Source organism: Boleophthalmus pectinirostris, unplaced genomic scaffold (assembly GCF_026225935.1).
Source record: "Boleophthalmus pectinirostris isolate CB_2022bp ecotype Guang Dong unplaced genomic scaffold, ASM2622593v1 HiC_scaffold_10, whole genome shotgun sequence".
NCBI classification, from domain to species: domain Eukaryota; kingdom Metazoa; phylum Chordata; class Actinopteri; order Gobiiformes; family Gobiidae; genus Boleophthalmus; species Boleophthalmus pectinirostris.
The window spans coordinates 5,959,191-5,985,559 of NW_026570971.1; the positions used below are offsets into that span (position 1 = coordinate 5,959,191).

The 26,369-nt window shown below is 40.4% G+C and overlaps 1 protein-coding gene across 1 annotated transcript in view; it reads right to left on the reverse strand.

The window, feature by feature from the left end:
- The window catches only part of kcnk10b (potassium channel, subfamily K, member 10b), a 68,977-nt gene extending 42,814 nt beyond the window's left edge, over positions 1–26,163 (reverse strand). The window contains exons 1-2 of the mRNA XM_055160701.1: positions 26,109–26,163; positions 9,341–9,753 (exon numbers count right to left, since the gene is read on the reverse strand). Coding sequence (XP_055016676.1) covers positions 9,341–9,753; positions 26,109–26,163 — 468 coding nt within the window. The remainder of the gene's footprint in view (positions 1–9,340; positions 9,754–26,108) is intronic.
- Positions 26,164–26,369: the final 206 nt, after the last annotated feature.

Genomic DNA, 26,369 nt, shown 5'->3' on the forward strand with positions numbered 1-26,369 from the left:
CAATTTTCCAGTGTAGTCAGGGAGCTATAATACAATTTAAACTGAAGGTTAGTTCTCTCTCCATTTGCTGCAATGAATGTTATTTCACCAAAACAACATTTAGAACTATTTCTGTTGAAGAATCCTTATTGTTCATATAAAATAAAATGTGAGAAGACTTGAATGTGGGGATTTTCATATTTAAATTTAGCAAACTTCTGACATCTGACCAGAACACTTGAGAGTGAAGGCGAGCAGTCAAATCTGTCACGTATGAAAAACAAACTCTATGTCTGAAAAAAGACCCTAATAACATAAATTATCTGAAGACCAAATGAACCTCATTGGACTGTGACTATTTCACACTGTTCCTAATATAATAGATTTATTTTGTACCGTCGCAAATCAAACTCGTATCCACCTGAGCGTTCACAAACCCGTTTCCAATTTGGTCTTGGGTTTTATTGTCTTCCAATGACCTTCTCGTGCCCATAACTCCCGCGGTAACACGTGTGAACTGCGAGGGGCGCTCTTATGTGCAGGGGGCTTGTAAAAAACGCACTGTAAAAATAATAAACGCCGCTTTTTTTCTGTCGCTAATTTTCCGGTTCAAAGCTCTCAAGGCCGGTGAGGAACGTAAAGGCTGGTGTCAAGTGGAGAAAGTATTATAGTACGGCAAAAAATACGCTTCTAATGTGTGGGTGATATGATGCTTTGTGACATGATCGTGGTATAAAAAAGTAGACAGGAGAGGTTTCTGTTTTTAACACATGTGGGCGGGTACTACTAATGCTACGCTGGCTTTTATGAAAGATAAATGTAGGGCAGGATCAGAGAAGTCACAAAGCAGCCTCAGGAAAAAGGTTTGATTTCTTTTATAGTACACTACAATGTTTTTCTGGTCGTACTCAAGACAGAGGCTATGTTTACACGGAGCCAGGTATAGTGAGAAACGTGTATTTACCTCCTTTCTTTTTCCAAAATAACATCGTGCACATAGCGTCGTTTTCAAAAAAGTTTTAGTTCACATCAACCAGCATAAATACGCCATCGAGCGCCGTCATAACATCTATCTCACTTTACACGCAAACACCAAAGCGTAGTTTTCCAGAATCCCCACTCTAGCCGGAGTTTTTAGAAAGATTCGTTTTCATAGGCAAATTCGCCATTTGTGTGTAAAAGATGGGTACAAACGAAGGGAAATGTCTTTGTTTTTAAAAATACTCGCGTACATGTGAATGGGACCAGAGTTCTTTGTGTTTGCCTATTAAGGCTACGTTTATATGACGACGGTCTGAACAGAAGACCCAAAAGTGGCGTCGCTTCTTCACTTTTTATTCCGCGTTTAGACGAGCGATTTCAGGAGGAAAATCTGCGTGCATACGGTGACGCGAAAGTGTGTAGAATTTGACCGGGTATGCATGCCAGGTTTCTGTGTCCTGTATGTATGTGACGTAAACGTGTACGTGACCTGAGCAGATCTGACCAGAGTTTTGCGTCTTGGGCAGTGTAGACGGAAACACTACGGTGGAGCGTATTCAACTTTTTCACTCTGGAGCGTGGTTTCAGATTTTTGCATTTTTAAGCCTAACCTAAACCCTAAAATTCCGAAGTAAGTGATTGGTTTATTCCGATTTTAAAGCCGAATTAATTTATTCCTAAATCATGTAAACATTTATTCTTCTTGAAAATAATGTCGGTTGTTCAGCACATGTTCATTGGGTCGCTCTTCTGACGCGATCCGGACGATCCGGCTCCACCAGTCCTGGCTTCGGTCTTTCATCCACGTCTCTTTGGATTTGTGAGCGGGATGCGGGAGTGGGCTGAGGTAGAGCAGCCTCAGACTCAGTTTGTCTTCTTCCTCCTTCTCCGACACTCTTCCCTTCTCCTCTTCAGCTGACAGACGTAAAGCGTGACGACAGAATTCTCCCGCTGCTGCTTCATTATCAAACGACTGCGGAAAAAGTTTGGATCGTGTTTGTGTCGTGCCCGTGGCGTAACAATAAACTGAGATGACAGAAAAGCCGGTAGCAGTTGAAGTGTGTGTTTTCTTCCCGGTCGACGTAAATACGTTCGTGTCTCTGTCCAATCAGAACCCTTCCCCACCCCAGTTGCTGAACGGAATTAAATAAACGCGATTTAACGTGTTTCCCATGTAAACCTCAATTCAGAAATATTAATTGCATGTAAACTCGAAGGTGAATATTTTAATTCTGAACTATTTAATTCGGAATTTTAAAAAAACATCATGTACCAAATGCATGTTTAAATAAGAATCTGTAAGTCCAGAGTGTTGTTACATTGTTTTTGATTTTATATTGTTTTTGTAAATGTTTTGAAATGTTACTTAAAACCAATAAAAACTAAGTTATAAAAACGAAAAAACATCATGTACGCGTGGCCAATGCTTGGTACAAAAATATAATAAGTCCCACTTGTGAAAGAAGCACAGGCACATGTCACACCTGCTCTGAGTGTGACATGTGACTGTGTGTCAGCACCACTGTTCTACTCTGAAGGTTAACACTGTTTTATTAAAATTACAGTACAGATAAATGTGACTTTTACACAAGGCAAGTGGCAGTTTGAAGGACTAAAAATACTGCACTAAATCTGGTATTTTTACTCAGACACCAAAATGAGACTGAAGGAGCTGCGAGAAACACAAATGTTCAAATCATTTCAGATTGTCACATGAAGCTTTTTCACTTTAGACCAGGAGTGTCAAACTCATTTTGGTCCGGGGGCCGTATCCAACCTATTTTGATCCCAAAGGGGGCGGATCAGAAAACTCATGTCATATAAACCCCAAAAATAGCAATAAGTTCAAATATTTGTGCAGAGAAATGCAAGTCTATTACAAAAATCTTTTTTAATTGATGAACTCTTTATTTTACAAAATGTTATAATATTATGAACCTGAAACTTTAAGAAAAATGCAGTTTCAACACAATGTTTTAACATGAACTTGTTTGCAAATAGGAATAAGTAAATTTTTCACTCAGCTCCACTTTTCTCATTTTTGACATTTTGTTGATGAGGGTGTCATGGTCGACAGTCAAAACGATCGTCCTTTAAGAGCGTTTGGAAAGAGACAAGTCTTCATTTGTGCTGCTCTGGTGGGAGGGGCCACGTACAGAGACGCTGGAGACCAAATTACCAATATTTAAATAGAAAATATAATTAAAATATTTTAGTAGAAAATCAGCCAAGGGCCAGATTAAAGGTCTTAGAGGGCCGGATCTGGCCCTGGGGCCTTATGTTTGACACCTGTACTTTAGACTCACAGTGGGAAGAGGAAGCACTACTTTTACTCAAGTAAGAGTACTGTTACTAAGTATTACTCAAGTAGGAGTAAAAGTATGCAGCTAGAAAAGTACTCTGAGAAATACAATGTGTTTAAAACATTACTCAGGTAAATACTGCTCACCTCTGGGAATAAGTACTGAAGATTTTAAAGTTAACAAAAAATATGTAAATGTAAAACTTTGCTGAAAATGTACAAGTACTGCCCAATTTATACTTAACGTAAAAGTACAAATACACATGAAAAATAACACTCAAAGCTGTTACTTTATACTTGATGTAAATAGTATTTTAGACCAGTGTTTTTATGAAAAGATGAGCTCTGTATATTCTCCAATCCGAGCAGTCGATGCTGTACTCGGGAATCATGATTTTAAATGCAACGGTAGGGCTGACCGATTTGAGTAAAATATCGAATTGTGATTAGATTTACGATTTATGTTTTAATAATATGATTCTGTTCAAAGTCCACATTTTAAACACGTCCAGAATTGACAAAAAGAGTGAAATCTAAATTATAAACTAACACAAGAATCACATTTCAGAACATGTTTGTATAGATCCAGACTACAGGGTTAGCAGTTTTTATGCACAATAAGACCCCACTGAGATACGGGGAATCTGACAGACTGGTAAAGCAAGGCAAGTTTTGTAGTATTTCTATGGCATAATTCGTACACAAAGTAATTAAAAGTGCTGGGTAAGAATCTGACGCACAGGGATATTTCAGAACATGTTAGTACAGACATTTTGTGGAAGAAATTATGGTACTTCCAAAATGCACATTGTGTCCGTTGAAATTAAGATAATGATTTGTTTGAGATTCATTGTTAAAAATCAAAAAAGTACTTCAATAATATACTACTGATTAGGGTTGTCAAAAGTAAAAATCTGATACTAATCGATACTAAAACTACTATTGAAACTAAATGCTCATTTGAACAAGTATCGATACTAAAAAAGTCCCATTAACAGGACAGAACTGAACCTTTCCTGAAGCTTTAAAATGATCTTGAGCTGCATCAGGAAACATAGACTAGTCTACGCCCATGGAACTCTATGGAACCTTCCTGGGCCACGAGGGATTACACAGATTTAAGACCACATGGGAATAGAAAAGAAAGTACTACGAGTTAATGTTGAAAATCACAGTCTATTGTCTAAAGAAAAGCCTGAACTTCAGGGACAAACTGAAACCATTGTGTCGGGAAGAAAGGCAGGAATAATTTTCACTGGAACTGATGCTGAGTCTGACGACAGTGACGCAGAAGAGGAAATGGCGAATTCAGTGGATTTAGTTCTTTGGAGTGAGATCGTGAGTTTGGTAAACATATGTTATGTTGTTTATGCTATAATCAGTGTTGGGAGTGTTACTTTTAAAATGTAATCCCCTACAGATTACAGATTACACACCCCAAAATGTAGTTTGTAACGTAATCCATTAAATTACTTAAAGTGAGTAACGTAATCTGAATACTTTGGAATAGCTGATATCATGTTTTTTAAACTACATGAATGTAACAACCACATCCTGAAAATTCGTGTTTGTTCTCTTCAAATTGTCTGTTGAGTCCAAGTCTCCATGAACAGACTTTTGTTTACTGTAGAGAAGCAAAGACGAGAATCTGAACATAAGATGTTTTGCCTGTTTAGACCTGGTTTAGTCCTGGTTTAGTTCTGATTTAGTCCTGGTTTAGACCTGGTTTAGTCCTGGTTTAGTCTTGGTTTTAGTCCTAGTTTTGACCTGGTTTAGTCCTGAATTATTCCTGAATTATTCCTGGTTTTGTTCCTGGTTTAGTCCTGGTTTAGCCCAAAATGTGAAAACAGGAAAATACCGCTGTGTAATCCATTTATTTCAACAAAGTAACTGTAGTCCAATTACGTCTCACTGAAACAGTAACTGTAACTGAATACAGTTACTTATAATTTGTACTCTGATTGCGTATGTAAATGAAATGTCAGTTCCTGGTTTCTGATTTTATAAAATACATTTCCCCCATAAAGTGCGACTTATAGCCCAGTGTGACTTATAAGTTTATTTCTTCTTCATTGCGCATTTTTGGCTGGTGCGACTTATACTCCAGAGCGACTTATAGTCCGGAAAATATGGTAGTTTCTTTCCATCTTTCCATTCTAGTAATATATACAGCTGGATTGTTCACTGAAATCATATCTGGCAGAGGTCAGACCGGTCACCTTCTCTCTTTCTTCCTCCTCCAGGCTGGTTTAAGACAGGACCACCAGCTCGCTATAGAAATCCCTGTTATGTAACCTTGATCTACACTGCATTCACCAGCGTATGTCAAGTGTCATTTATGGTTCCTCATTTTTCCCATCGTTATACAGTCCCTGAAGGCACCACTGTGCTTTTCTATGACATTAAAGCGATCTATATCCGGCTCTGTATAAACTCACGAGCCTGGCTGCACTGCGCACACAAAGACATCTCTATTCTGCGAAAACGATTTTTTCAGAGCTTAGAGTTGTTTCACATTCACGTTTATCCGCTCGAAGGTCGTGTTTGGAGGGATTCGTGCATGTTTGAGTTGAGTCATCTTTATTCTCCTGTATTCAAAACGTCATTGCTCTGATCTAACCTCCACTTGTACACACCTGTTTCCTGCTCCTTCTCCACTTTTATTTTCTTGGCTCGGCTCAGAGATGACGTCCTGACGCAAACCGGAACCAGGCGAGCTTTTGTGGAGCTAATCAGGGCCCAGGTGCATCATGGTAAACTATATAATTTGCATTCGTTATTGATAACATAAAGAATCACATTAGGCTCATATGCAGCTTTGTCAAACTTTTCCGAGGTGTCCCTATAGTCTTTGTGGATCAACCAATCACGGCGGAAATTCGGTGCGTGACATGCGTCAGAGAGCTTTGAGAGAGATTTGACACTGGACCATAAACCAGTCTTAAATCAATGATACATGTAGGATTCGATAGTGTTGTGTCATCATTTTGGTACAAATGAAAAAAATAATAATAATCATGTGCCACATCGGCTCCAACTGAGCGCTACAGTTTTCTAATGCAGAAGTCTTTACACTTGCTTCTTTTATTAAATAGTTTTAGATGAATTGTGATTTAAAATGTCCAAATTACCACAGAATGATCCACAGATGTCGGCGATTAGAACTACAGAGCACACACAAGCACTATAGGTCTTCTTTATAGGTGCACAATGTAACTGTCATGGTTTTGTCCATATGTGCCACTTCACGGCATTAAACTTATCTATCTCCATGGAGACAAGTAGCTGACACCACCAGGCCAAGTTACAGGTCCAATCTGTGGAGAGACGACCCTGTTCACAGTAAGGCTCCATTCACACTAGTACATATTCGAGTCGTTTTAGTTGTGGATGCAGGGTTCATTCACACTAATCCGATGGAAAATGGCTCCAGAGACGAAACGATCTGGTGCCGCCAGCTCCCACGAATTCATCTGTGTACAGATCTGATCCGGCACTGTGTGGACGCCTGAAAACGTTGATACGCTGATGTAGGAGCTCTAGTTCCCGTCCTTATTGGACCACGTCACTGTGACTTGCGCCTTCCTGATTCGCTGGGTTCGTGACATCGGTCATGTGACGCTATTGCGGAAAACACTTTAAACAAACCGTAGACAAACGGGAAACAGCGGAGCTAGAATCACCTGCACAGAACAGACTCACCATCATCAGAACACCCCTCTGTCAAAGAAAGAACACACATATTCCACTGAGTCGTGTCCTTCTGAAGTCCGACATATGCTGAACCACGTCAGGGCACATGGAGCGAGCTCAGTTTATGCAAATGAGCCATGTGGTTTTAAGTTTAGTTTCTGTAAAACGTAAACAAATGTGCGCAAAGCTGTGTGGGTAGGGAAAACTTGCAGACACAGAAACGACGTGTCTGGAACAAATTGTTTCCGATACGGTGATATGGTGGTTCGTTTCAGTGTAAACATAACCTAAGAATACATGTTTTTGAAGGTATTTTTGAGCAACACAAGAATCCGTCATTGAAATGCAAGATAAATAAGTTTAATGTCACATTGTGGGATATTCCAGGCAAAGCAATAACATCTCTATGGAGGCGAGCAGATGATAAATCCCCCATCAGAGTAGTTACATAATCAACCTTTGATTTGTGTTGTATTTATTGTCTTGGGTTAGTTCAGCCTGGAAGACCAAACCCCGCTCCCGTTTAGTGAAAATGTCGTATTGTCCTTATTTTTAAATCAGAAACAAAAAACAGATATAATGAAACTTGAAAAGAGAGCGCGAATCTATTCACAACTCCTCCAAACAAGATCCATTTTCAGAATTCCAGTCATTTATCCCCACGTAGATATAATATTTTCCCGTGTAACACAAGCACCGACGACGAACACAAATAGAGTGATATCGAATCTAAAATCTTTGGCGGGTTTGGGCGTACGTTAAAAATACCTCGCATTGAATGAAATAGTAGGATTGCGGTTTTGTTGTGTACGTTTGTCAGCCGAAATGAAGCGTTATGTAACAGGAATCCAATGTCACACTATGGTCAAAGAGTCTGCAAAGTCAACGCTCGAGGCAAACCAGAAAAATTACACAGTGTATCTTAAATTATCTTTAAAAAGTGCATCAAATGATAATAAAAATCTGTTTACAAAGCTCTATAACAGTGACTAGTCAGTAGTGACAAAAGCAGAATATATGTAGGATATGTAGGGGATGACACTTGCTTACTTTATTTATCACTTTATCTGCATTAATGTATTATTATTTGTATTTATTATTATTTATTTTTGTCTTGTTTATTATTAGTAGTAATATTGTACTATTATTTATCTTTTCTTTCTCTGGAGATAATGGGGGAGGTTAATGAGAGGAGGGCCTGGTCGACATGCGACTTCAGTCTGAACGGTCAGGTCACCTTCATCCCACCTACACGTCAGGCTCAGAGTCTCGTCAACGGAGGGAAAGCGAGGTCAGCGAGTTAATTAATATTTGGGGGAAACGGTGTATTCAGGCCAAATTGGAGGGGTCTTATCGGGCGGTTTTTGAAGTGATTGCCAAAGAAATGTCCGAGCGCGGCTACAGACGGTCCTGGCTCCAATGTCAATGAAAAATAAAGAGACTGCGAGGAAAATACAAGGAGGCTAAAGACTCAAACAAAAAACGCAGCCATGGACATGTAACCTGTCCATTTTACCAAGAACTGGATCATATTCTGGGAGACAAGCTCAGCGTTTTAGTCTTATCCATCAGCTGGTTTCACTTCGTGGAAACCGTCTGACCTCGCAGCATTAGGATTCGTTCACTCGACGTTAGGCAGGTAGGTCAATGATGTTCATTTCAACTGTTGGGTGACAGTTCTGAAGATGGCTCGCAGCTAGCAGCCGAAACATGTCAACAAGGTAAATACACTTTACTGCATTGTCTTTAAAAAGAAACTAAGAAGTTAAAGTTAGGCAGGTACTTTTTTTATTTAACCAATCGCTGCTATTTGGTCGTGACGTATGTAATGCACCAAATCCTGTAGGAAGAAGGGCAATAACGTCTTTCCTCTTGATAAAATTCACCAAACAATCTCTTTAAATCCTCAATCTCGGGAATTGTCGCCAACACAGAATGTCTGTCTTCGTCTACATCCATCTCGACTGCTTTGTTTACTGTTGTGCTGTTCCACAAAAGGGACCCAGACAGACACTTGAGTTTGACGTCATGGCTTCACAGCTCTTCACTGATTGGTCTACAACTTCCGGGGTTCTTGCAAATCGTCTAGTGTATTCTAATTCCTGACCTAGTTGCTGGAGAGAAATGAAATTGAGGGGAGGTACTAGGTGGCACCAGCTTGGCTAGAGCGTTTAGGCGACTTCCGTAAACACTCAGCAGGACATGCAGGACACTTTTGGGGTTTTTAAAGTTCACACTGGAGATCACACACAAGTCGCATTTAATTGGAAATGTGAACGACCTAAAAAAATTCCGAATTGAGTTTCAAGCCCTGCAGTCTGAGCATAGCCTAAATTTGCCCACCCTTCCTACCTTGTACCCCCTCTATACCCCTCGCCCACTTACCTTGATGAGCACATCCAGCTCCTCTCGACTCACACACTCGTGCTTCTCCAGGAACGCCCTCTTCTTCTGCGTGATGAAGGTCTTCTGCTGGCTCTCGAACGGCTCCTCCAGGAAGCTGAAGGTCAGACCCCCGCACACCAGGTACACCAGCACCACCACGAACACCGCCAGCACCGTCTGCCACTTCATCACCGAGTGCAGGGCCGCCGCCGGGTCCTGCGTCGCGTCCAGGCTCGCCACCACCGAGGCCGAGCGGGACGAGATGGAGAGCCGGGGTAAGGGGCAGTGGCCGCTGGTCTTGGGGTCGCAGCCCATGGGGTTCTGCATGGTCTGGACGCTGGACTGGACCAGGCTGGACTTGACCGCTCCGGGCTGGGCCTTCTTGGGAGGCGCCAGGTTGGTCTGGACCGCCACTGCAGGAAAGAGGGGGAGAGGGCGGAGTTAGGTGGTGATATGTTTTGTACAAGAAAATAAAAGTGAATACTGTTGATTTCAGATTCTGCAGACCTTCCAGGACTGACGTGTTTAGAATCGCTTCGGACACAACCTTTATTACATTTGCTCAGTAAAGATTAAACCACAAGGAGCACTGAGGCGAAAGCTGGAACATCACAACACGCAACCTGGGCACAGTGGAGTTTGTATGTTCTCCCTGTGCCTGAGTATGTTTCTTACAGGACAACCCCGATGAAAGGCCAAAAGATAAATGTGGTTATGAAAAAATAATGCACAGCAGTCAGCATTAGAATTGTCAGAGTTTTAAAATACCGCTGAATTTCTCACTTTGAATTTTTTAACTCTGAATCTGAGTTGCTGAAATTTTAAGTATACTTTTTCAATATGTTTCAAATTCTAAATAAAACTTTAACCTTTTCTATATTCAGCACAAATATTTTCAAGTCTTCAAATTCAACTGTTAAAATCCAGAGTGTAAAATTTCACAACAAAGATCCTAGATGTCGAGGCCGAAACAATCGATCCAGAGTGAGTGAAGAGGACAGAGCCTGTTTCCTATTGGCCGTACTCATCTGTGGGCGGAGTTACACTTAAGAAATAATATAAGTTTTGATGAGGCTAATTCTGACCAATCAGATCACTTCACTGCATCATTTCCTGCTTAAATTAGATCGGATCACTCTGGATCAATTGCTTTTGCCTTGGCATTTTGGATCTTTCCTGCAAATTTTTTCCACTGCAAATTTTACACTCTGAATTTTGACTTGAAAATATTTATGCTGAATATTTAAAAGGTGATATGTTTTATACTGAAGTTAAGTTAAGTTGCAATAGATATTCAGAATAAAACTAATTCAAACGTGTTTTTTCAGAGTTAAAAAATTCTAAGTGAGAAATTCTGTGGCATTTCAAAATGTGATGAAACATAAACATACTTCCATACAGTGATGTGGAGTCTAAACAGCACAGCATGTTCTACACTGAATGTGATGTAACTGTTACCACACTACAAGCGTGTTATGCACAGTGAACACATGGCAGTGAGCCATCGAAACTCTCACTGACGGAGGTGTAAACATGGAGCCTTATATCTGGTCACATGAAAATTCAAACGTTCTGAGATAAAAACACATGAAGGAGGAGCCTGAGGAGCAAAGAACAGCACCAGCCTGAGGAGAACACCAGCCTGAAGAGAACAGAACAGTGCCACCCTGAGGAGAACATGAGACTGAGGAGAACACCAGCCTGAAGAGAACACCAGCCTGAGGAGAGAACACACAGCCTGAGGAGAACACCAGCCTGAGGAGAACACTGAACAGCACCAGCCTGAGGAGAACATGCACCTGAGGAGAACACCAGCCTGAGGAGCACAGGAGAACACCAGCATGAGGAGAACACCACCCTGAGGAGCACATTAGAACACCAGCCTGAGGAGAACGCCAGCCTGAGGAGTGCAGAACAACGCCACCCTGAGGTGAACACCAGCTTGAGGAGCATAAAAGAGCACCAGCCTGAAGAGAACACGAGCCTGAGGAGAACAAGACAGCATCACCCTCAGGAGAACACCAGCCTGAGGAGCACATCAGCCTGAGGAGAACAGAACAGCACCACCCTGAGGAGAACACCAGCCTGAGGAAAACACCAGCCTGAGGAGAACACCAGCCTGAGGAGAACAAGACAGCATCAGCCTGAGGAGAACACCAGCCTGAGGAGAACACCACCCTGAGGAAAACACCAGCCTGAGGAGAACAGAACAGCACCACCCTGAGGAGAACATCAGCCTGAGGAGAAAAAGACAGCACCAGTCTAAGGAGAACATGAGCCTGAGGAGAACAGAACAGCACCACCCTGAGGAGAACATCAGCTTGAGGAGAACAGATAGCACCACCCTGAGGAGAACAGAACAGCACCAGCCTGAAGAGAACAGAACAGCACCACCCTGAGGAGAACACGAGCCTGAAGAGAACAGAACAGCACCAGCCTGACGACATCTCTCTGAGTGCAGGAGGTTCACAGAGTTTGAGTCATTTGTTGTAAAGTTGCGTCTCAGCACACTGGTCCCCGAGTCTCACTGTCTGTGCGCTGACTAAACTCTGCTCGCTAATGGATTTACAGAGAAAATATGAGTCACAAAATCCAGCAGCACAAAGCACACGCACGTCTCCAGAACATTTATGGACTGGCAAAACGACGGCCGCTAAAGTGCTCTGACATTTCAATTAACAATTAGACGGGACGAGAATAACTCCGCAGGAAAGCATCAGGTAAAAGTCAAATCACAGAAGAAAGACCAAACTTTGTCCTAAAAGTAGACTCCATTAAACATTCTTCTTTCAAATGTTAATGCTCCTGGAGTTGTTTACCAGTCGAGAACTCTTCACAGAATCCTATTTTTACAGAGATGCGGTGGTTATGCAACATTTCTGAGGACATTTTGGAACTTTCTGCAATGTTATAACACTGTTCTCTTATCAAAAACATGTCCAAAGAGGTCTTTTTAGCCGTCATCCATGCATGTTTGAGTAATCTAGCAATCTGTTCCCTCCTTACCCATACTCCCACACGTCAGTTCTCCAAAAATATACAAAAACATGATACAAAACGAACTCTACAACTTGACAAACCTTCAGCGTTTTTAGTGAAATGCACTATGATTGTAATGTCATGGCGCTCTGAAGGGGGAGCGCCAAGGGAGAGGAGGGTGAGGGTGAAACATAAATCTGAACTTCTTAAAGATTTTCATATTTCTGGGCCTGGTTATAGTGAAATTTCTTTATAACAAGCCGCAGATTTGAATTTTTGCCATTTTTACTAAGTACTTTTCAAAACTTACAGTCACTTACTTGGTGTATTTTACTCAATTATTTTGTTACAGCTAAAGTTTTGTTGCTTGTTCAGAGGAGGTAAACTCCTTTATGCGACACATTTGACATTTTTATATAATATATTCAGGCCACAATCCTCCTTCAATAGGTTACGATTAATGCCAAAATGCTGCTGCCAGACTCTCATTGGTTCCAAAAAGAGAGACGATGTTACACCCGTCCCAGCTCATCTCCACTGGTCACCTGTTAAATACAGAATTTATTTAAAATTTTCATTATTTGTTTTTAAATCACTCAACTCACTCACGCCACAGTACATCACTGATCTTTTAACCCTGGGGTGTCAAACATACGACCCGGGGACCAGATCCGGCCCTCCAAGACCTTTAATCTGGCCCTCAGCTGATTTTCTACGAAAATATTTTAATTATATTTTCTATTAAAATATTGGTAATTTTCTGTGGTGTTTATCACAGCAGCGTCTCCAGCGCCTCTGTACGTGGCCCCTCCCACCAGAGCAGCACAAATGAAGACTTGTCTCTTTCCAAACGCTCTTAAAGGACGATCGTTTTGACTGTTGACCGTGACACCCTCATCAGAAAAATGTCCAACATGAGAAAAGTGGAGCCGAGTGCAGGATTTTACAAGAAAAATTTACTTATTCCTATTTGCATACAAGTTCATGTTAAAACATTGTGTTGAAATTACATTTTTCTTTAAGTTTCAGGTTGTTCATAATATTATAATATTTTGTAAAAGACACAGTTCATCAATTAAAAAAGATTTCTGTAATAGATTTGTGTTTCTCTACACAAATATTTTAACTTATTGTTATTTTTGGGGTAAATATGCCATGAGTTTTCTGATCCGGCCCGTTTGGGATCAAAGTAGGTTGGATACGGCCCCCGGACCAAAATGAGTTTGACACCCCTGTTTTAACTCCACACTCTGTCGCTCGGTCTCTCAGGTCTAACTATTTCTCAACCAACCGTCCGTCCCACCATCCCGCCTCAAAACCAGGGGAGGCCGAGCTCTCTCTGCTGTGACCCCTGAGCTTTGGAGTGCTCTTCCTCTTCACCTGAGATCTTACTCCTCCCTACCTCACTTTAAAACCCTCCTAAAAACACATTTTACACATTCAACAGCCCATGAGCTCTATTTTAGACTATTATCTTTGTGTATCAAGTCACTTTTTATGTAGTATTTTATATTTGTGTTATTGTTTCACTATGTATTGATTATATTTGTGTTTCATATGAACTTTGCACAAGACTTTTAGTATCACAGCCATGATTTAGAAATTATTTTTTTTGAATCCATTTGAAATATATCGTATCAAATCGAAAGCTCACTGTATCGAGGTGTGTATCGTATCGGCGACTTCTTAATGACACTCAGCCCTGTTTGTGATGAGGAAACAACATCGTAAACAACAAAGATTGTAAAACAGTGTAACGCGGACCCTTTAACCTCCCTCGTTTGTAAAGTATCCTGCAGCAGAAGACACACTGACCCATATCGGAGCTGTTGGTGTTGATTCGATTTTCTTTGGAGTGAGCCAGAGTCAAATCCAATACTCTGCTCTGCACGTCTCAAGCACGGGCGTTATGTTGGTGTTATTATTTCTGTGTAAATAAGACTGAGAGTGTGTGTGTGTGTGTGTGTGTGTGTGTGTGTGTGTGTGTTTGGCCCGGAGCGAGGAGCGCACCACCACAGCTAAATATAGAGCCTTTAATGTACACAAGTCCTACACAGGCTTTTCAGAGGAAGATTCACCCCCCACGACCTCGTTGCTGTTCTACCAGAGGCTATGAGGAAGGTTTGAAGGTTTAGTCCTGGTTTTTTTAGTCCTGGTTTGGTCCTGGTTTAGCTTTGGTATTGCAGAAATGTCAGGCAATTTATGTGGAAGGTTTAGTCCTGGTTTAGTCTCAGTTTAGTGCTGGCTTAGATTTGGTTTAGTCCTGTTTCGTCTTTGTGTAGTCCTGGTTTAGTCCTGTTGTAGTCCTGGTTTAGCTTTGGTGTAGTCCTGATTTAGTCCTGCTTAGTCTTGGTGTAGTCCTGGTTTAGTCCTGGTGTAGTCCTGGTTTAGTCCTGTTTTAGCCTTGGTTTAGTCCTGTTTAGTCTTTGTGTAGTCCTGGTTTAGTCCTGGTTTAGTCCTGGTTTAGTCTCAGTTTAGTCCTGCTTACACTTGGTTTAGTCCTGGTTTAGTCCTGGTTTAGGCCTGGTTTAGTCCTGTTTTAGCCTTGGTTTAGTCCTGTTTAGTCTTTGTGTAGTCCTGGTTTAGTCTCAGTTTAGTCCTGCTTACACTTGGTTTAGTCCTGGTTTAGTCTCAGTTTAGTCCTGCTTACACTTGGTTTAGTCCTGTTTTAGTCCTGGTTTAGCTTTGGTGTAGTCCTGATTTAGTCCTGCTTAGTCTTGGTGTAGTCCTGGTTTAGTCCTGGTGTAGTCCTGGTTTAGTCCTGTTTTAGCCTTGGTTTAGTCCTGTTTAGTCTTTGTGTAGTCCTGGTTTAGTCCTGGTTTAGTCCTGGTTTAGTCCTGGTTTAGTCTCAGTTTAGTCCTGCTTACACTTGGTTTAGTCCTGGTTTAGTCCTGGTTTAGTCCTGGTTTAGTCCTGTTTTAGCCTTGGTTTAGTCCTGTTTAGTCTTTGTGTAGTCCTGGTTTAGTCCTGGTTTAGTCTCAGTTTAGTCCTGCTTACACTTGGTTTAGTCCTGGTTTAGTCCTGGTTTAGTCCTGTTTTAGCCTTGGTTTAGTCCTGTTTAGTCTTTGTGTAGTCCTGGTTTAGTCCTGGTTTAGTCTCAGTTTAGTCCTGCTTACACTTGGTTTAGTCCTGGTTTAGTCTTGATTTAGCCTTTGTTTAACCATGCTTAGTCCTGGTTTAGTTTTGGTTTAGTCCCAGTTTATTCCTAGTTTAGACTTGGTTTAGCTTTGTTTAAGTCCTGCTTTAGTCATGTTTTGGTCCTGTTTTTAGTTCTTTTTTTTTTTGTCCTGGTTTAGTTCCAGTTTATTCCTTGGTTTAGACCAGATTTACACCTGGTTGTCAGTTTTTCAGAGAGAAACCAGCGACAGAACTTGTGCAAAAAACGAACTTAAATTATGATCATTACTGTACAGAGTCTATTAACCAAAACAAAACAGGATGGAAATCTTTGTTTAGTCTTGGTTTAGAACTGGTTTAATCCTGGTTTAGGCTATGTTTAGATTTAGTTTAGTCCTGGTTTAGTCCTGTTTAATGTTCGATTAGTCTTTGTATATTTTTGTAGGCTTTGTTTAGTTCTTCCTGATTTGGTCCTTGGTTTAATCATAGTTGAGTCCTGGTTAAGTCCTCATTTAGTCCTCATTTAATCCTCATTTAGTCCTAGTTTAGTTCTAATTTAACCTTGGTTTAGTCCTGCTTAGTCATAGTGTAGTCCTGGTTTAGTCCTGGTGCAGCCTTGGTTTAGTCCGGTTCAGTCTTTGTGTAGTCCTGGTTTAGAATTGGCTTAGTCCTGGTTTAGTCTTTGTGTAGTCCCAGTTTAGTCCTGATTTAGCTTTTGTTTAACCATGGGTTTACTTTTGTCTTAGTCCTGGTTTAGTTTTGGTTTAATCCCAGTTTATTCCTTGGTTTACACCAGATTTAGACCTAGTTTTGCTTTGGTTAAGTCCTTTGTTTAGTTCTGTTTTAGCCTTAGTTTAGTCCTGTTTTGGTTCAAGTTTATTCCTTGGTTTAGACCAGATTTAGACCTGGTTTCGCTTTGCTTAAATCCTGGTTTAGAACTGGTTTAGTCCTGTTTAATGTTTGATTAGACCTGGTTTAATCTTTGTAGTTTTTTAGGCCTTGTTTAGTCCTGATTTGGTCCTTGGTTTAATCATGGTTGTGTCCCGGTTTAGTCGTCAATTAGTCCTCATTTAATCTTCATTTAGTCCTAATTTAGTCCTAGTTCATCTTTGGTTTAGTCCTGTTTAGTCTTTGTGTAGTCCTGGTTTAATCCTGGTTTAGTCCTGTTTAATGTTCGATTAGACCTGGTTTAGTCCTTGAAGATTTTTTTTAGTCCTTGTTTAGTCCTGATTTGGTCCTTGGTTTAATCATGGTTCCCTCCTGGTTTAGTCCTCATTTAATCCTCATTTAGTCCTAATTTAGTCCTAGTTTAGATTTATTTAAGTTTTATTTCACATCATTTATGAAGTCTAATAACCTGAAACAAAACAAAAACTAAAAATCACCTCTTTAATGACGTGAAAATGACACTCACGACTTTCCAAATCTGCAAAAGACTTTCCAAAAACAGAATCCAAAAGTGTCTAAACTCTCAGACCTGTCAGCTCAGACTGCAGGTACACAAAAACACACACAAACACACACACGGATACACAAAGCTTATGCACACACATCATATCGGCGGACATTAGTCATGGACTTCCTGTACAAACAGCATTACCGCCTCCTCAGGCTCACGTCAATAAACACGAGTCTGCTTTTAGCTCCTGCATCTCTCCACAACTCCAACACTCACATAAACATATACATTATCATCACAAGGTGCGCTCTGAGTCACCGCACAACTCCTTTCAGCATCACATTAATCAGTTTGGATGTTTAAATCAAAGTTTGGCTATTTCACTGAGCGTTTTTATCGAAAGAGAAGCAAAGACAATACATGCATACTGGGGAGGGTCCTCCGAAAAAGTGAGTATCAAACCTCTAGCCGAAGTCGATCTTTTCAAGTCTTTTGAACCATATCGCTTTAGTTTCTGGTTCTAATATTGTCAAATTTTAGTTTTGGGATTCGGACATCGTAATTGTGTGGTTGGTTGGATCCTAACAGCTCGAGAAATGGGCTTCGGAAGTTTGCGAACTCCATAAATGCAAAAGGGAATCAGATGTGTGTGACTGCAAACCTTCATTCAAACTGTTTCCCTTCCCAACGGAATTGAAAAATAGTGAAAGGCGAAGGCGATGGGCAGTATAGACGCTTCAAGAATCAGCGCCTCTGTGCGTGGCCCCTCCCACCAGAGCAGCACAAATAAAGACTTGCCTCTTTCCAAACGCTCTTAAAGGACGATCGTTTTGACTGTTGACCGTGACACCCTCATCAGCAAAATGTCAAAAATGAGAAAAGTGGAGCTGAGTGCAGGATTTTTAAAGAAAAATTGACTTATTCCTATTTACATACAAGTTCATGTTAAAACATTGTGTTGAAATTGCATTTTTCTTAAAGTTTCAGGTTGTTCATAATATTATAATATTTTGTAAAAGAAAGAGTTCATCAATTAAAAAAGATTTCTGTAATAGATTTGCGTTTCTCTGCACAAATATTTGAACTTATTGTTATTTTTGGGGTATATGTGCTGAGTTTTCTGATCCGGCCCCTTTGGAATCAAAGTAGGTTGGATACGGCCCCCGGACCAAAATGAGTTTGACACCCCTGGTTTATAGTTTGGCAATTTTAAATCACAATGTTCATCTAAAACGACTTAATAAAAGAAACAAATGTGCTGACTTCTGTGGCGTTCAATGGGAGATGACATCACCGTTGACATCATCACAACGAAGCGCCGCCTGATGCTTGGAAAAGTCCAGACTCATCACTGTAGCAGCTGCTGATACGGAATCTGTGTAACAAATACAGAGAGATATTCTTCTGGATTTCCAGGCAAGGCCCCTCCTCTGGATAACTGCACATCCATTCACACCAGAGCAGAGCATTTCTTTTTCATTTGTACCAAAATGACTCTGCGAGGCTGACAAAGAAAATAAAATTACAGAGCAAAGTGCGTCCATCACAGCGGGTGTGTACTGAGGCGGAGGTGAAAACTGGGGCTGATCGGCAAAGTGACGTCTTGAAAATAAGCAATTAAAGATGACTCAGACATTCAACAAACAACTTCAGGTGAGTAAAAGTTGAGAGGAAACAACTATAACACGATTAAAAGCTCTGAAACAGTTGATTTAATAGTTTAAACTGGAACTAAACATTAAACTCTACCATTAAATTATTAAACTCTATGTGCATAATTACTAAGCAAGTGGGCACTTTGACCAGATCATGATTTTTATGCATATTTTCCAACCACAAACTGCATAAACTTGAATTCTTATTGGACTGAAGCAGATCTGATGATGAAGAAGATCAAGGTGTGCAGAATTATTAGGTTATCTTCTTCTCCTCAGGCAAAATGGGCTAAAAAAGAGATTTAACTGACTCTGGAAAGTCAAAAATTGTAAAAGTCTTTCAGGGGGATACAGCACTCAGAAACTGCAAAGATATTGAGACATGATCACAGAACCATCAAATGTTTTGTTGCAAATAGTCAACATTGCCGCAAGAAATGTGTTGAGAAAAAAAGTTCTACCTGAACTGCAAGAAATTTGAGAAGAATCAAACATGAAGCTACCAGGAACTGATCATCCTCCAGCGCTGACATATTGCAGAACTGCAACCTCCCTGGAGAACCCAAAGTACAACTTGTTCATCGTTCAGAGACACAGCCAAGGTGATGAAGACTGAAAATCGACCATCACTGAATGAGAAACATAAGCTGACTGGGCCAAGAAACATCTAAAGACAGATTTGTCAAAGGTTTGATGGACTGATGAGATGAGAATGACTCTTGACGGAGCAGATGGATGGACCTGTTCCTGGATCGGTAATGGGCACAGAGCTCCACTTCGATTCAGACGCCAGCAAGGTGGTTTTTAAAAGACACTTTCTTCAAACAGTGGTACAAGAAAACGTCTGAATCTTTCAAGAGGACCATGATTTTTATGCAGGACATTGCTCTATCGCTGCATTGAAGTACTCCTCTGCGTGGCTGCAAGTAAAGGCCTTAAAGTTGAAACAATAACGACAAGGGTTCCTTCCTCACCTGACCTAAACCCTGTTAAGAACTTGTGGGACCTTCTTAAACAAGAGATTTACGATAAAGGAAAACAGTGCTCCTCTGAACAGCGTCTGGAGGCTGTGGACGCTGCTGCACAAATCAGCAAGAAACTGACAGGCTCCATGAATGGAAGGTTTATGAATGAATGGAACAAGACTTTTTGTAGTTAAAACATAAAAATACATCTTGGTACACTTAAAATAAGAAAAACAACAACTTTTTGCACTTAAAATAAGAAACAAAATGTTTCTACGAATGTTTGTGTCTTCCACTGGTAGATAATTTTACTTGTCAAGTTGAATCTACAAGACCCCGAGATCCTGTGTCTCATCCTTTTGGTCTGGGTAATGACCAAAAGGACGAGATCGCGGATACAATCGCTCGAAATGAGTTTCCTCCGCAGGGTGGCTGGGCGCTCCCTTAGAGATAGGATGAGGAGCTCAGTCACACGGGAGGAGCTCGGAGTAGAGCCGCTGCTCCTCCACGTCGAGAGGATATAGTTCAGGTGGCTCGGGCATCTGTTCCTGATGCCTCCTGGACGCCTCCCTCAGGAGTTGTTCCAGGCATGTCCCACTCGGAGGAGGCCCCGGGGAAGACCCAGGACACGCTGGAGGGACTATGTCTCTGGGCTGGCCTGGGAACGACTCGGGGTCCCCATGGAGGAGCTGGAGGAAGTGTCTGGGTTGAAGGAAGTCTGGGAGTCCCTGCTTAGACTGCTGCCCCCGCGATCTGTCCCCGGATAAGTGGAAGAAAATTAATGGATGGATGGAAGTTGAATCTACTCAAATAAAGTCAAATGTTCTTAATTTAAGTCATTTTAATTTATAGATATTGTTTTTTCCAATGTAATATCAATCCTCATAAATACAATTTGTTTAGTCCTCCAGACCCCGCCCCTCCTCCAGGGATCCAAATTGAAAATTTACATTCTTTTGTCTAAATAAATAAAGTTTTTATTATCATTGTGGTCAGTTTTGTGAATCAAGTCTATTCTTTGGTTTTGTGCCAACACTACAACAAACAAAAACTGAAATGACATTCTATGTTATTGTTTAATTCATGCCCTTAAAATAGCGCCATATGTCTCCTTTAAATGTCCTTTCTATGAATAATCAATAGAACTTAAAATAGCCGGTCTAAAAATAGCATGACGGTGCCCTTAAAGGTCCATTTTGTGACTGTAATTGAATTGAATTGACAGTGCAGGTGGTGACATCACTTAGCTCTTATTGATCGCGGCGGGCACGTGAACAAGCTAACCGGATTCGCCTCAGTGTTTCCTGGATGTCCTTGAGTCATCTGAATACTCAGGGGACGCTGAACGTATGCGCTAATCTACTGTGCTGCAATCCCGAAGCAATGGACCGTTAAAACATGTAAGCGGTATGCGCAATGTCACGCTACGCTGGCCCGAAAGCGGATCAGGTAGGTCACAGTCGAGTGGAGATCAGCAGCTCGTGAACAGGTAAACAAAACAGTGAGCGGATACGTACGGTACATGAAGGACATAACAGAAAAAGTGCAGAAGGAAATGAGTAAACAAAATATCAACAGAGCAGCGAAACCGTAAACAAAACTCGGGCAATTACTCGTTCAGCCAAAAGATAAAATAGAACCAGAGCATAAATGTAATATCATTTACGAAATATCCTGCATGTCCTACAATAAAACACACATCAGGAGGGCGTTCAGTCCATGAAAAAAGGAACATAGGACAGAACGCGAGAAGGAAACAGTGAAGGTGAAACACGAGCAACATAACACAAAGCAGAACAAAACAACTAAAATCATCCAATTTTAGTTGTCCAACAGAGTAAACATCACTGGGACAGAGGAAAAGAAACATCATCGCTGAATTAAAGTGGCAATCGTAAATACGTAAACGTGCCCACGGGACGATAAACCGGGACGAGGGGCTTTTTCACGACACAGTGACATCACGAGACTCTGAGGAAGAGCGCAGAGAGCAGTCCAAACTGTCAGCTGTGAAAACAAACTAACTAGGAAATAACTAGGGGTGTAACAATATCACGATATCGTCGCGGTCTCGTCATGGTATTAAACTGTGTGTCTTTAGGCAAAAATAAGAATTTTCAGTTGTCTCCTGTGGTGCATAGTAAACTACATGGACCATAATCCTTTGCGGCTGTGTCGTCAGCCTGTGCTTCCGTTGTGGATGCATTAACGACTTTTAAATCTGAGGTCTAAAAGCATTTTGGGTTTGTCATGACACAAAACAAGAAAGGAGGAAAGGTGATGGACAAACAACAGACAGTATGCAGACACTGCCAGTGCACCATGCGGTTCACCTCGAGAACTACTACAACATGAGATGTCACTTGATAAACCCACACGCTGAAAATTTTTAAGAATGTGTTCAGAAAATCAAGTCAGGACAAAAAACTGTATGTGAAGCATTTAGAACAGCGCTGCCTCACAACAGGCTCAAGAAATAACCAAATACATCGCAGAATATAAAGCCAGTGATTTGCCTCCATTTTTCACGGTGGACGGGGTTTTGTTTACATTTTACAGAAACAAAACTTAAACTTGTAAAAGTCAAATGATCTTGCTGCAATTTCACTACTTTTAAGTTATTTAGTGATCGATTTAAGTGTACATCTGGCCAAGCTTTTTTGCAGTGCATGACCTGACTGTGTTCTCAAATGAAGTAGACATGTTTTGTGTTTTGGTTCTCAAGACATTTATGCAATTTTTCATTTTAATATCTGGGTTTTAGGTGAGACTTCAACATTCTATTGACGAATGTTTTGGATGTTTCATGACTGAGTCCAGCGTAATCAATCGGACAATCTGGCTCTTGCTTCCATCTGGACTATGACATTTTAGAATCTGAAAACCACCAATGAAATCCAGTTGATTTAAACCTAAAATGCCTCTCTACCTAAACCTCAGCTCCTGCACTTGGATGTGTCTCTATCTGCAGGTGAAGACTCTGGAGAAACAGGTTGAGATGTGATTGTAGAAACTTGAAGTGATTGTAGAAACTGTAAAAGTGCAGGTGGCTTCTGTCCTTTTAAATCAGGATGTAGAAAACTTAAAGCTTCATTTATCCGTCTCTGTCATTTGAAGTTTTCACCATAGACCATCGTGTTTACTGAGGCATGTTTTACAAAACGGGCCACATGCTGTTGGAGGAGTTGGTTCGGTGAGTTTTGCTGCAGGGCTCTGGGTGTTGTGTTATTATACAGAGAGTGTGAGGTGGGCTCAGCTCTGCCCCCTTGTGGCAGTGAACAGGTTTCAGGTGAACTTCAGCCGAGTCTGTGCACAACATCGCCGCTCTTTCTCAATAAAACACTATTTGAGATGATTAAACTCATTATAAGAGCTGAGCAACTTTTCTAAAATATTACAATTTTTTATTTTTAGGACAAATAAAGTAGTTAGTTATAAAAAAAAAGGTTTCAGAAGAAGTGCTTCCAGGACCTCCAGAGGATAATACACAGTAGATCCAACTCAGTGGTGCTCTTTGGGAGGGGAAGTCAGTAAAAGATGCAAAAAAAATCCAAGGCACTCACTGGTTAGGGTGTTTTTTTTTATTTAATTCACATGGTTTGCTCTCAATTCTGTTTGTCCCCTGAGGAAAAGCCTCAAATAGGAAGAAACGTATCGTGACTTTGTAAGTTGTCCATTAAGATATGCCGTAAATTAATAAAGGCATTTCATTTTAACCAGTGAGTGCCTTGGGGGTTTTTTGCATCTTTTTAATGTAGTTAGTTATATTCAGGATTTGTGTTTTTTCCCTGCGTGGTGATAGCCTGATTCATCTGCCGGTTTCACTTCGTAGAAACCGTCTGACCTCGCAGTGTTAGGATTCGTTCGCTTGACAGTAGGCAGGTACTTTTTTTCATTTAACCAATTGCTGCTATTTGGTCATGGCGTATGTATTAGGGGTGTGCAAAAATATCGAAATATTGATATATTGTATTGTTTAATGTGATGATACAGTATCGATATTAGGGACTGCTGTATCGATATATCGCCAAGAGTATTTTTTGGTTTATTTTACCAAATTTTGTAAATTTTGTTGTTGCAGTGCTACAGTTTTATTGCTTGTTTAGTTGAAGGAAACTTGTTTATGCGACACATTTGACATTTTCACAGTTTTGATGATTATAATGTTAAAAACTTTGCACAAGACATGGTTTAACGAAGACTTTTAATATCACAGCCATGATTTTTTATTGAACCATATTGAATTGAACTGAAATATATCATATCAAACCGAAACTGCACTGTATCGAGATATGTATCGTATCGTGGCCTACGTATCGAGGTATATATCGTATCGGCAACTTCTTAACGATACCCAGCCCTAGTATGTATATTAAGCTTTTCCCAAATCCCGTAGGAAGAAGGGCAATAACATCTTTCCCCTTCATAAAATTCACCAAACATTCTCTTTGTTCCAGCTTTAAATCCTCGATCTCGGGAATCGTTGACAACAAGGAACGTCTGGCTCTTCGCTGATTGGCTGGTGCCTAAACTCACACTTCTGGGGTTTTTGCGAACCGTCTAGTGTATTCTGATTCCTGACCTAGTCGCTACAGAGAAATTAAATTGAGCAGAGGCACTAGGTCCAGAATGAGATCTCTGTGTTTTAATTTTAATTTTAAACAGACTCATATCAGTCTGATCCCCACTCCCTCCATCACACCCTGCACCAGAACAAAACACGACCATGCAATCATAAAAAAAACTCATTTGTCACCCACCATTTTAAACACCATGTCTCTTCCTTGAGTGCTTTAGTGCGCTGGGACATTTTGCTCAAATACAGACACTTTAATGGACAAGTCCACAGTCAATGCTCTGTCAGTAAGATCATGTGGTCTGGAGGAAAACAAGGGACTTTTTGTTTTAAATGGCAATTATTAAAGTCAGTCTAGTTCATGAAAAATGTTTCTGAAAGCTATTTGATCTGTTTTCATAAGAATAAATAAAAGCAATCAAATAAAAATTACCAAATCATACCTTGTTTATATAAAGGAAGAACTAATCGGTTTGTGTAATAGGTTATTGACCGCTGACCCGGAGAAGATGAGAAGCAATAGCAGAGCAGTTCTAAGTGGTTCCAACATAAAGGTCAGTGCTGCTGTGGTCAGTTCCGATCGAGGAAAAGGTTTCAATCTGCAGCCTGCACCGTTTTAATAAACTTACTGCAATCGCAACTGAACCTACAGTATGTCTCCAGAGTGTTCGCCTGCACATTCGAGTTTATCTCATTCTCAGTTTATGGACAGACCTCATGTGGAAGCTCAGAACCTCTCCTTGAGCTGTAGAGGCTGCACTAGCACTGACTCATGACTGGCTGCAGATGCTGGGGTTTAGAGGATTCAACCCAAATAAGAGATTCATGTGAAGCTCATCTTGTTTTCTGATTGAGTAACTGTCTTGAGAACCAAAACAACAAATTATATAATGATTGAAGCCACAGTATCTCACTTTTTTGCATAAAAATTGACAAAAATGATGTTTCTTGAGAGCCAAAACACTAGGGATGTAACGATATCCAAGTCTCACGATATGATATCATCACGGTATGAACCTCACGATACGATATTTATTGCGATATCGTGGGAAAGCTCATGATATGATGGGGAGGCTCACGATTAGAGATGTAACAATATCCAAATCGCTCGGTTCGATATTTTCACGATAGACATCTCACGGTACGATATTTATTGCGATATCGTGGGAAAGGCAAATAAAACTATTAATATGATACTTGTTCCTCTTAAAATGCCTCGACAAGACTTAATCCAAAGAATTTAGACTTGAAAGTGCTTAGAATTGTTGTAGTCTGCACTGAAATGGAGCAAAGGATCATGGTCTATGTAGTTCCCACTGTTTCTGTTTTTGTTTTTGTTTTTTTCTATTGCTGCACCAAAACTTATAATTCAATATATTGTGACTGTCCACGATATTATTATTATTATTGTGAGAACTTTGACGATACTTCGGGTTATCGTTACATCCCTACAAAACACCAAATTATAACATAAACAAAGTGTCCATCATGTCCAATGTTTTTGTCATTAAGAATAAATCAGAGTTACAATTGTTCTCAGTAAAAGCTCTAGTTTCGTCATATCTGGGGACAAAGTTTGGTCATGTTTATGAAATTTTAAATCTAAATCGTACATAGAGTTCCTTTTAGGGTAGAATCAGTCAATGTATTATTCACATTAGGCATGTACTAGTAAACACAGTATATTAGTTTCTGTATAACTCATTATTTAGGCTGCTAGAAGTGTCTTGCCCATGCACATGTTTACATTTCTTTTATTTATGTTTTTTTTGTTTTGTTTTGTTTTTTATGCAGATTTTGGATGACACAACTGGCTCGAGCATCAGCTTCCATCATACAACCTGAGAACTAAACACTGAGAAAAGCAACTTAAAATAGCCAAATACATAAATAAACACATAAAATAAAAAATAATATACGTTCTAGTACATTACATTAGATGAAATTAGTAGCCTGTCAGTGTTTTCCAGTTTTACGCAAGAAATCAACGAGAAAATTTCAAATAAATAAATAAAATGAGCATAATTTTTTAATTTACGCTGCCATTCCATCTCAAACTCCAACATGCATTACCAACCTTGTTCCGGATCCCAGTTCACTTGTTTCCTCGGGTTTTCTATTGGGAATTTCATTGTCAGTGCAGCTCCCGGTCAGAGCGAGGAGCCTATGCCAAAAAAATCGCCAGAAAAACGCTCAAAAATAAACAAAAACGGGCTGAACTATTTTCTTACGTCTCCAATAAAAGCACCTCTGAATAGTCTTAATATCACTCGCTGTGTACGAACTGTAAATACACATTGCCGGTCCGTCTGCCTCCTTTCTCTGTTACTCCTCCTCC